This window comes from Coregonus lavaretus, assembly GCF_964263955.1.
Source record: "Coregonus lavaretus genome assembly, chromosome: 31".
NCBI classification, from domain to species: domain Eukaryota; kingdom Metazoa; phylum Chordata; class Actinopteri; order Salmoniformes; family Salmonidae; genus Coregonus; species Coregonus lavaretus.
Genome location: NC_140018.1, coordinates 1,083,827 through 1,096,337, shown reverse-complemented (window position 1 = coordinate 1,096,337; position 12,511 = coordinate 1,083,827). Strand labels below are relative to the sequence as shown.

General features: G+C 40.4%; 1 protein-coding gene across 1 annotated transcript in view; it reads left to right on the top strand.

Annotated features, from left to right (window-relative positions):
• The first annotated feature begins 787 nt into the window (after nucleotides 1-787).
• LOC311106307 (sorting nexin-17) overlaps nucleotides 788-12,511 on the top strand; it is a 72,446-nt gene continuing 60,722 nt past the window's right edge. The window contains exon 1 of the mRNA XM_084148615.1: nucleotides 788-1,547. Coding sequence (XP_084004741.1) covers nucleotides 1,488-1,547 — 60 coding nt within the window. The 5' untranslated portion in view covers nucleotides 788-1,487. The remainder of the gene's footprint in view (nucleotides 1,548-12,511) is intronic.

Below are 12,511 nucleotides of genomic sequence, written 5' to 3'. Positions count from 1 at the left end.
CCTTGCCTCGTTTCCTTTTCACCCTTGATGTGTGCTCGATTTGAATAGAGAAACAAACACTATGGTAGGCTAATATAGCAAATGCCCTTCAGAAAGATCGTATGTTTTTGCTTTTAGACCTAGGCTATTATTAATCTTTCTTTTCACATGAATGATCAGTAAGAGACAGAGAATATAAAAGGAAACCAGTTGTGAGTGTTTGAACGCAGCCAGTGCTTCATGACGTTACAATTTTCGCAACGTTTTCGCATATCTAAAATGCAGCCTATAAATTGCGGATCCCAAAGAGAAAGGTTAGGTTACTGTTAAAATTAATTATTATAAAAAATGTTGCATTATTAATTGTCTATATTCCTTTGTTCCTTGCCTTTCAAGACAAAAACTAAATGAACAGGCACAAATTCACAAAATAATTTAAAATTTTCCTAATGCTGATATTAAGAAAACATTTCCATTGATTTTGGAAGTTGTCTGGACTGCTGAAATCCACCGTCATCTGACCATCCCGACTCTCAGGAAAGTACCATCACAGAACAGGGGTCAGAAGACGAGAGGAAATCATTTACGTAGGGGATTTTGTTGCATGCTGTTAGAAAATATAACATAATTTATGTATGTGTGGCCTAAACCCCAACATAAATTAACATTTTCTTAATGAATTCCTTTAAAAGTAGGGATATAATTGTTTTTTAAATGTTTTAAATAAATGTGGTCTCCTCTCTCAGAAATGGTTTGGACCGGAGGACTGTTGCAACGCTTCTTGATGAGCTACTTGATACATCTTTGCTGGACGGCTACAATGTAGCCAGTTTTATTGGATTTGGATCACGTCTGTTTTCCGAACCGCTTGGTCGCCAATGCATCCTATTTAGGAAAAACTTCAAGACACAGAAAGAGTTACAAAAAAAATAGGCTACAACACATCGGTGCTTGTTTTCTCGTTTGTACCATTTAGGGCAGTGACTGGGGTTTGCAGGAGCAAACTGCGTCTTTTCATTGGAAAGTTCTAATGATTACGCAAGTGAATGGAATTGTCGGCACGAATTGAAAAACGGATTGCTGTAACAGCGTCAACGGTGAATGTTTTTTGGACCACCACACACAGAGTCGACGAATAAGTACAATTTTACTGCCAACAATGAAGGTGGCATTACCTACATCTGCAACATGGCTGCAACGGCGACGCTAGTGGGAAAAGTTGAAGTTTAGAGCACTGACGTGGGGGAAGTTTTATACTGATCCATTACAGTGCAGCAGGAATTGTTGGATAAAGAACATCTGGGGTTTTTTCGTCGCATCGGATTGAACAACGTACATAAATAACACTGTGGAATGCCCGACTAAGAGCGGAGGAGTACAAGACCACTTTCTTCTTCAAATGATTGTGGTCATCATCACCAAGCAATCGCGTGGACTTTCTCTTCAAGATTTGTCATTTCCATCCTAAATAGTGGACACCTCGTCCAGTGGGCCATCTGAAATCTAAAATGCATTTCTCCATTCCCGAAACGGAGGTTCGTTCGGGAGAAAATGGATCAACATATGTGGTGAGTTCCAGAAATGATTTGTTTGTCTTGTTTACGACGCACAGTTATTTTACTGCAGGTTCCTCGCATGTGAAATCCATTGCAGGGATTCCCAAATGTGCCGAATTGGTCAATTGATACATTTTCAAGTACATAACTATAGAGAACATACAAAAATGATATGGTAATACAAAATGTAAGTTTACACACTCCCAGGAATGTCATACATGATGGATCATTAGCTTATACACTAACTTTCACACATCTAGATGGCCAGGCGGGGTGGGTGTGGAGCCAGAGCCAACAGGGGTTCAAACTGTAGAACCCAGTTCCCTACATTTGAATATAAAAATTGATTTTATGCAACAAAACTCTGCTACATTTTATCTCTGGGACACTTAGGATGACAAATCAGAGCAAGATTACTGAATGTAAGTACATTATTTACCTTCAGAGGTGAATGTATCAAACCAGTTGCCATGATAAGTTTTTTGTTGTTGTGCACTATCCTCAAACAATAGCATGGTATTTTTTCACTGTAATAGCTACTGTAAATTGGACAGTGCAGTTAGTTTAACAAGAATTTAAGCTGTCTGCCCATATAAGACATGTCTATGTCCTGGAAAGTTTGCTGTTACTTACAACAGTCATGCTAATCACATTAGCACACGTTAGCTCAACCGTCCCGTATGCGGGACACCGATCCCGTAGAGGTTAACTGGGGAGGAAGTGTAGTTTGTCAACTGGAGGCCACGGTGTATGGATCTGTGCAAAACTGCATCAGTAAGTATCTTTTTTTTATTTGAAAGATTCTTTCTGGCTGACCTGAAAGATAATGTTTCGAAAACTGTTTAGAAAGCAATGGTTATTCACGTTGCTAAAAGTTAAAACACAGTATCAGAATTGTAGTTTACACGGAGCCAAATGTAGGCGAATGTAATGTCTGAAAACCCTACATATGGAGAATAAAAGTTTTAAACAGCTAGCCCAGGTCTAAAGCCCACCAGCGGCTGCCCAGGTCAGGTTACAAGTAAAGGTAATTACTTGTATGGTTTGTTAAACTTTTTCAAATCAGTGGTTTTTGTTTGGGATACATTTTAAGTAAAAAAATCGGAGTCCCAGGGCAATTTCGTTACTGTGGAATTGCCCTAAACAATTCGACAGGACTTTCACTGTCTGTCAATGTCCCTCACCAGGCATTGCAATATTGTGATACAATGTATCATTTGATGTATCCTTATCAGTTAACCCCCAATTTCTTGGGGGAATCACACTCGATTGACACGTCCAGGCAAAACGTTGTGGATCAATAGACATTGATCTATATCGATGTAAAGTTAACACTGTGTAATAAAATGTGTTTTAATGTGTTAACATCAATTTAATCATAGGTGTTGATTGGACACTTCTCACAACAGTCACTTTCATGGAAAGATTTAGCAAAGGTGACTTACACTAGTCGCTGAGCTTGATGTTGATGACATCGGCCAGTGAATTTAGCCTCTGCAGTTATTAGCTAAGACTGTCTGGTAGGCTGTAGCTAACGTAACCTAAGGTAGCTAACGTTAGCTTGCAAAGTTACAAATCATATCACCAGATAGCAGCTGGCTAATTACATTGATTTGCTTTGGAATGTCTAGCTAGCATATCTAAAAATTAGATAAACAAATGTAGTTTGTTAGCTATGTTACCTCTGCTCGAATTATTTTCTGCTGCGCTGATGTTGGCTGATCGGATGCCTTCCTCTTTGAAGCGAAGGGGAAAATTGATGGCATAGCATCACTTTGTAACGATCAACAACCTGGCAACCCCATCAGTTAAGACTTCAGGTCTGTTTAGAAATCCTCTGGCTGAAAGTGCTGGCTACAAACATGGACATTTTGATATTTCTCCACGGGAGTATTCACATCATAGGCAGCGTTCTTTATTGCCGCCAGCCACTGTTGGCTCCAAGGATAATCGCCGGCAGGTAACCAATGAAATGTTACCCCAGCAGCCTGTGCTTTCTTGTAGTTTGCACATCCAGGTACTGAGCACCACACCATGAGTAGCTTTACAGAAAAATAAATAGTTATTTGCAAGCTGATGTTCTATGAACGAGTGGCAGGTCCAGTGAGTAACGTTAGCTACCTGTTGACACCCATTCTCAACTGGATCCACCTCGACAAATTGCGATCTACTTCGCCAGAGTCAGATGAACTCGTGCATACCATTTTTTAAGTCTCTGCACGCAATTTTAAGGAAGTTGCTAGCTAGTGCAATTGCTAACTAGCATTAGCGTAATGCGATACCCATAGACTTCCGGTTATTGCGCTAACGCTAGTTAGCATTGACTTGCTAAACTACCTCTAACTTCCTTCCTACTGGACACAGAGCCATAAAAATTGTATCCACAAATTCATCTGACTCTGCGTAAGTAGATAAAGGGCCCCATTGCCAACATCCCGAAGTATCCCTTTAAGATAGCTAGGTGAAACAACCACATCACTGTCATAGTAAGTAATTGTTTCCTCAAGATTATCAGCAAAGTTGCTGCTAGTAGGAAAATAAAAGTGTGAATGTCAGCCTACACAATCACTGTCTCAGATGTAGCCTGCAGCAAAATGTCTGTCTGTTGACACCTGAGGGAACGGAGCAACACCGGAGTAAAGATTGATGATTCATAGAGGTCATTCAAGGACTCCTGCATCTGGTGAGACATGTATAGACAGGTTTCAACCATTAACCATGAGTGAGTGGTGTAGCGGAGAGAGAGCAAAGGACAAGGGGTAACCCTAACGGTCATTAAGGAAATGCACCAACTTAGAGTTCTTACCAGCATCTCAAGGAAATGATTTTTTTTTATGAATAGGTACTTATGGGCGCTGGTCAAAAGTAGTGCACTATATGTCAAAGGAAAATTCCACTCAAACTATCTTTTGGTATTTGTTTCATTAGTCCACGGTTGATGCACTTCCGAAACACATCATACTGTGACACTTTATGGATTTTTTAAAAGTTCTATATCTAGAACTTGATTGCCGACATGCAAAAACATTTTGGGACTGTATCAAACAGTGGACTAATGAAACAAATACCTAAATCTATTTTTATATTTTTCCTTTAATACTGAGGGATTGTCTGTGTACCTTGGAACCAGCGGAATGTGCAGCGTCTGCACCTCACAGCACAGTACAGTGCAGAGGCTTTAGGAAAACAAAGACTGCATTTTAAATGACGCAATTCCTTTCTGAGCGAAAAACCCTTTTGTTCTTTATGACAGTTCTCTCACTTCCTGTGGGTTAGGAACAGGCAACAGTTTTCCTGTGTAGTTAATATGGCCTCTATGCTGTTAATATATCTCTACTGAACGAGTGCAGTCAGGAAAGGAGACTGGTGTGTGTGTGTGTGTGTGTGTGTGTGTGTGTGTGTGTGTGTATATGTGTGTGTGTGTGTGTGTGCAGTAATTGATAGTGTGTGCATTGTTTAGTCGGTGGCAGATTTGAAACAGGTCAAGGCCTGAAATGCTTTGATATCATCTGTTGGGTTTGTTTCAGGGTTTATTTACTGTAGCTAAATGCCTTGTCCCCTTTCTTAGACATACATCATATTCCAATGTGAATACCTAGTAATATCCTTTGAGCCAGGGTAGTCCAATAAAAAAAAGTTCCATGCTTGTGACTTTGTTCTGAAAAGCATAAAGTGTACTGGGTTTTGGACTTCAATGTGTTGTTATTGCCACAATAAGCTTGCATGTGTTGAAGACTGCAATTTCTATGGACCTCTAGTCGTGGACCTCTCTTGGCCAATATTTGTGCAGGCAGCATTGCTTAATGTTGAAACCTCAACATCATACAAAATGGGTTTTACGGCATTAGAAATAAATCGGACTCATTCCACCTCAAAAAAGCACAACAGGATTTCGACACCCCACCATCTCAGATTTTTCTGAAGTTGTTTCTGTAGTTAGAAACAGGATAAGATAAGCATTACTTTGTTGAAAGATAATTTGAACTCTGGGAAATTAAGGTAATTGATTGTACCCAAATTGGGCATTTTCAATTTGTTGAAATTTATAATATTCAATAAATATAGTACCCAACATCCGATTTGAACAAAACCTCTTCTTAACAATGATTTAAGGAATCCACATGAGGAATCCACAAATATATAGTCAAAAGCCACCCACAGACCCCACACACCAAGCCCCAAAGGCCAGTATACAGTATCAGTTCTCCATGTATGAAGCTGCGGCTTGGAGTATTGTTTATTCAGATGATATAATGTATTCGCAGTGAATTTGGTAATTGTTTTTTTTCTTCCCCTATTCAGAGAAAATAGCCATAGAGTGGTGAGGAGGAGTCTACCGTGTCCGGAAGCAACTTCACCATTCATTTTCTGTATTCAGGGTTCACTCAAACATTGTTTTAAGCTTTGTTTTACTATTGACAGTTACAGCTGATTTCGGGATTGTATATTGATTCACGCTCCATAAATACACTGAGTGTACAAAACATTAAGAACACCTTCCTTAATATTGAATTGCACCCACTTTTGCCCTCAGAACAGCCTCAATTCGTCAGGGCAATGACTCTACAAGGTGTCGAAAGCGTTCCACAGGGGATGCTGGCCCATGTTGACTCCAATGCTTCCCACAGTTGTGTCAAGTTGGCTGGATGTCCTTTGGGTGGTGGACCATTCTTGATACACACGGAAAACGGTTGAGCGTGAAAAATCCAGCAGCATTGCAGTTCTTGACACACTCAAACCGGTGTGCCTGGCACCTACTACCATACCCCGTTCAAAGGCACTTAAATCCTTTGTCTTGCCCATTCACCCTCTGAATGGCACACATACAAAATCCATGTCTCAATTATGTTGAGGCTTAAAAATCCTTCTTTAACCGGTCTCCTTCATTTCATCTACACTGATTGAAGTGTATTTAACAAGTAATAATAATAATAAGCCATTTAGCAGACGCTTTTATCCAAAGCGACTTACAGTCATGTGTGCATACATTTTTATGTATGGGTGGTCCCGGGGATCGAACCCACTACCCTGGCGTTACAAGCGCCGTGCTCTACCAGCTGAGCTACAGAGGACCAAGTGACATAAGGGATCATAGGGAGGGTGCTGAGGAGTATTTCTGTCTGTAATAAAGCCCTTTTGTGGGAAAAACTCATTCTGATTGGCTGGGCCTGGCTCCCCAGTGGGTGTACCTGGCTCCCAAGTGGGTGGGCCTATGCCCTCCAAGGCCCACCAATGGCTGCGCCCCTGCCCAGTCATGTGAAATCCATAGATTAGGGCCTAATGAATTTATTTAAATTGACTGATTTCCTTCTATGAACTGTAACTCAGTAAAATCTTTAAAATTGTTGCATATTGCGTTTTATATTTTTGTTCAGTATAGCTGGCTTGACTTTGTAACTAGTGACAACCCTAAACTAGCTGGCTAGCAGAACTATGCTAGTTTTAGTCCTCATTACCAAACTTAATAAATACTGCACTCTCAACTTCAAAACTCCCCTGCTAGTTATACAATCATGTACAGTACCGTTCAAAAGTTTGGGGTCACTTAGAAATGTCCTTGTTTTTGAAAGAAAAGCAGTTTTTTTTGTCCATTTTAAAATAACATCAAATTGATCAGAAATACAGTGTAAACATTGTTAATGTTGTAAATGGCTATTGTAGCTGGAAACGGCTGATTATTAATGGAATATCTACATAGGCGTACAGAGGCCCATTATCAGCAACCATCAATCCTGTGTTCCAATGGCACGTTGTGTTTGCTAATCCAAGTTTATCATTTTAAAAAGACTAATTGATCATTAGAAAACCCTTTTGCAATTATGTTAGCACAGCTGAAAACTGTTGTGCTGATTAAAGAAGCAATAAAAATGGCCTTCTTGAAACTAGTTGAGTATCTGGAGCGTCAGCAATTGTGGGTTTGATTACAGACTCAAAATGGCCAGAAACAAATAACTTTCTTCTGAAACTCGTCAGTCTATTCTTGTTCTGAGAAATGAAGGCTATTCCATGCGAGAAATTGCCAAGAAACTGAAGATCTCGTACAGTGCTGTGTACTACTCCCTTCACAGAACAGCGCAAACTGTCTCTAACCAGAATAGAAAGAGGAGTGGGAGGCCCCGGTGCACAACTGAGCAAGAGGACAAATACATTAGAGTGTCTAGTTTGAGAAACAGATGCCTCACAGGTCCTCAACTGGCAGCTTCATTAAATAGTACCCGCAAAACACCAGTCTCAACGTCAACAGTGAAGAGGCGACTCCGGGATGCTGACCTTCTAGGCAGAGTTGCAAAGAAAAAGCCATATCTCAGACTGGCCAATAAAAAGAAAAGATTAAAATGGCCAGTCTGAGATATGGCTTTTTCTTTGCAACTCTGCCTAGAAGGTCAGCAGAGCTGCCACTTGTTGGACTATTCAAGGAGAGTTGGGTTGAAGCATTAGGTTGCAAAGAGAAATAAAAACTTCATTGGCTAAATTTTATGCTAGCAGATGCCTAATTTTAGCATGCTAGCAGATGCCTAATTTTAGCATGCTAGCAGATGCCTATAGACTTCCAGTCAATGCGCTAACACTAGTTAGCATTGTCTTGCTAAACTGCCTTTAACTTATTTCATACTAGAGACATACAAATCAAATCCACGAGTTCATCTGACTCTGGGGAAGTAGATAAAGGGCTTCGTTGCCTAAATCCTGAAGTATCCCTTTAATGGAAGATTAGCATTAAAATAAATCAACCCTGTATCCATATACTTTCACCAAGTGGCCAAGTTCTCATTGATACATGTCATGACTTTTATTTTTTGCGCCCTAAATGGCACCCTATTCCCTATATAGTGCACTACTTTTAACCCTAGGCACTAGATAGGGAATAGGGTGCCACTATATTTTGTCTTGTCATAATTATTCCTCACTCATCCTTCCTGCATTAACATTTAGTTCTGCCTACATCAGTATGCTCTTGTCCTGTGATTGACCCCATGTGTTTAGATTTTGGTACGTTCCAGTTGACCAACTGTGGCCTGGAGGAAGCAACCATCAGCATCCTTTTAACTCGTGGGGGGGTGGGGGGTCATCATCAGAAACAGTTTTCTTTGTTTCTACAGATGACATGGCATCTTGTTGACTGTAACTATTCATGCTAGTGAGTGAACAGACCAGCAGATAAACGGACAGAATCTTATGTTCATTCTTTTACAGTCTATATAGTTTACAGGCTATAGTTTACAGGCTATAGTTTACGGGCTATAGTTTACAGGCTATAGTTTACAGGCTATAGTTTACGGGCTATAGTTTACGGGCTATAGTTTACAGGCTATAGTTTACGGGCTATAGTTTACGGGCTATAGTTTACGGGCTATAGTTTACGGGCTATAGTTTACGGGCTATAGTTTACAGTCTATATAGTTTACAGGCTATAGTTTACAGGCTATAGTTTACGGGCTATAGTTTACGGGCTATAGTTTACAGTCTATATAGTTTACAGGCTATAGTTTACAGGCTATAGTTTACAGGCTATAGTTTACGGGCTATAGTTTACAGTCTATATAGTTTACAGGCTATAGTTTACAGGCTATAGTTTACAGGCTATAGTTTACGGGCTATAGTTTACAGGCTATAGTTTACGGGCTATAGTTTACAGGATATAGTTTACGGGCTATAGTTTACGGGCTATAGTTTACGGGCTATAGTTTACGGGCTATAGTTTACAGGCTATAGTTTACGGGCTATAGTTTACATGATATAGTTTACGGGCTATAGTTTACGGGCTATAGTTTACAGGCTATAGTTTACGGGCTATAGTTTACGGGCTATAGTTTACGGGCTATAGTTTACGGGCTATAGTTTACGGGCTATAGTTTACAGGCTATAGTTTACAGGCTATAGTTTACGGGCTATAGTTTACGGGCTATAGTTTACGGGCTATAGTTTACAGGCTATAGTTTACAGGCTATAGTTTACGGGCTATAGTTTACAGGCTATAGTTTACGGGCTATAGTTTACAGGCTATAGTTTACAGGCTATAGTTTACGGGCTATAGTTTACGGGCTATAGTTTACGGGCTATAGTTTACAGGCTATAGTTTACGGGCTATAGTTTATAATCTATAATTTACAGTCTATAGTTTGTAGTCTATAGTTTACAGTCTATAAATTAGTCTATAGTCTATAGTTTAGTCTATAGTTTGTAGTCTATAGATTACAGTTTACAGTCTATAGTTCAGAGTGTTGACTGATCCTTCTTGTCTAAAGACCTTCGAACAGGAAACTCCTCCTGCCAATGAATGTATGTTCTTCCTCTTATCCTGCCAATGAATGTATGTTCTTCCTCTTATCCTTGGCCACTGCTCTTCAACACACCCACAGCTCCTCTAGACTGTGTGGTTTTATATGAATCATTTTTCATAGGCCTAAATACATTTTTCATAGGCCTAAATACATTTTTCATAGGCCTAAATACATTTTCCATAGGCCTAAATACATTTTTCATAGGCCTAAATACATTTCTCATAGGCCTAAATACATTTTATTTTCATTTGTTTTGACTGACTGTCAGAACTAGAGAACCATCTTTCATCGTTATCAAGATAGACAGTCTAGGCCTAGATCAGATGCTTTCAGAAGATAGTCTAGGCCTAGATCAGATGCTTTCAGAAGACAGTCTAGGCCTAGATCAGATGCTTTCAGAAGACAGTCTAGGCCTAGATCAGATGCTTTCAGAAGACAGTCTAGGCCTAGAACAGATGCTTTCAGAAGACAGTCTAGGCCTAGAATCAGATGCTTTCAGAAGACAGTCCAGGCCTAGAATCAGATGCTTTCAGAAGACAGTCTAGGCCTAGAACAGATGCTTTCAGAAGACAGTCTAGGCCTAGAGCAGATGCTTTCAGATGACAGTCCAGGCCTAGAATCAGCTGCTTTCAGAAGACAGTCTAGGCCTAGGTCAGATGCTTTCAGAAGACAGTCTAGGCCTAGAACATATGCTTTCAGATGACAGTCCAGGCCTAGAATCAGCTGCTTTCAGAAGACAGTCTAGGCCTAGAACAGATGCTTTCAGATGACAGTCCAGGCCTAGAATCAGCTGCTTTCAGAAGACAGTCTAGGCCTAGATCAGATGCTTTCAGAAGACAGTCTAGGCCTAGATCAGATGCTTTCAGAAGACAGTCTAGGCCTAGAACAGATGCTTTCAGATGACAGTCCAGGCCTAGAATCAGATGCTTTCAGATGACAGTCCAGGCCTAGAATCAGATGCTTTCAGAAGACAGTCTAGGCCTAGAACAGCTGCTTTCAGAAGACAGTCTAGGCCAGGGGTGTCAAACGTCCGGCCCGCGGGCCGGATCAGGCCCGCAAACGGGTTTATCCGGCCCACGAGATGATTTTGTAAAGTATAAATATGCTCAGTTCATGGAAGAAAAAGGCAAACCAGTGTTAGAATTTCATTCCGCAGAATGGATGCAAGACCTTACATTTATGGTGGATGTTACAGAGCACCTGAATAACTTGAACAAACAGCTGCAAGGGCGCAACAAAGTTGTCACGCAGTATTATGACAGCATACGTTCTTTCAAGTTGAAGCTGTCATTGTGGGAGACGCAACTCGCCGGTGGTGATGCAGCTCACTTCCCCTGTCTGAAAAATGTGTGCGCGACCCAACATGTGGCAGACATGAAGCGGTTCAAAGATAAAATAACGGGACTGTTACGGGAGTTTGAGCAACGCTTTCAGATTTTTGGTGAACTGGAGAAAGACTTCAAAGTTTTTTGCTCGCCATTCACCGTGAATCCCTCTGATCTGCCCGTCAGCATCCAACTTGAAATAATAGACTTGCAGTGTGACTCGGATTTGAAGGGCAAATTTGCCGCAGCTGACTTGGACACATTTGATCAGAATCTCTTTCCAGGTTACCCCAACTTGACAGCCCTCGCTGCAAAACTGTTTTTTTTGGAACCACATATCTTTGTGAGCAAGTTTTCTCTGTAATGAGCATAAATAAAACAAAGCTGCGCTCAAGGCTCACGCACAAGCACTTGAATCACATCCTGAAGTTGGCTGCCACTCAGGATGTGACGCCTGATATTGATGCGCTGGTGAAAGCTAAAAGATGCCAGGTATCAGGAGTCAAATAAACTATGCAACCCCACTTAAAGTGCTGCATGAGACACCCTGATATAGTTCTGTGATCTGTGATATACTTCTGTGAATCACTGAGGCATTGTGTGTTTGTGTGTTCTTTGTCCTCATAACTTTCAAATAACTTGAGGTGTTTTATGATTAATAGTGATGTTGTGCTTTTGGACACACTGTCCTCAGGCTCCAGCTTTATGTTTATATGTTTTTATGTTGATGTGCTATTGTTTTTAATTGATTTTATTTTATTTGTATATTTAACCTATTCTTGACTCTGTGGTTCTTGCACTTGTTTGGGGAACAGGATTTCATTATTTTTATCTACATTTCTGCCTGAGAAATGACACCCTGATATAGTTCTGTGATCTGTGAAACAGTTCTGTTAATCACTGAGGCATTGTGTGTTTGTGTGTTCTTTTTCTTTAGAATTTTCAAATAAACTTGACGTGTTTTATGATTAATAGTGATGTTGTGCTTGTACTATTTTGGACACACTGTCCTCAGGCTCCAGCTTTATGTTGTATGTTGATCGTATTAAAACAAAGAAAACAATCTGAAGTTGTTGTTTTTAAGTTATATATACCATGATTTTTCCGGTCCGGCCCATTTGGGAATAGATTTTCCTCCATGTGGCCCCTGAGCTAAAATGAGTTTGACTCCCCTGGTCTAGGCCTAGAATCAGCTGCTTTCAGAAGACAGTCTAGGCCTAGATCAGATGCTTTCAGAAGACAGTAAAATGAGTTTGACTCCCCTGGTCTAGGCCTAGATCAGATGCTTTCAGAAGACAGTCTAGGCCTGGATCAGATGCTTTCAGATGACAGTCCAGGCCTAGAATCAGCTGCTTTTAGAAGACAGTCT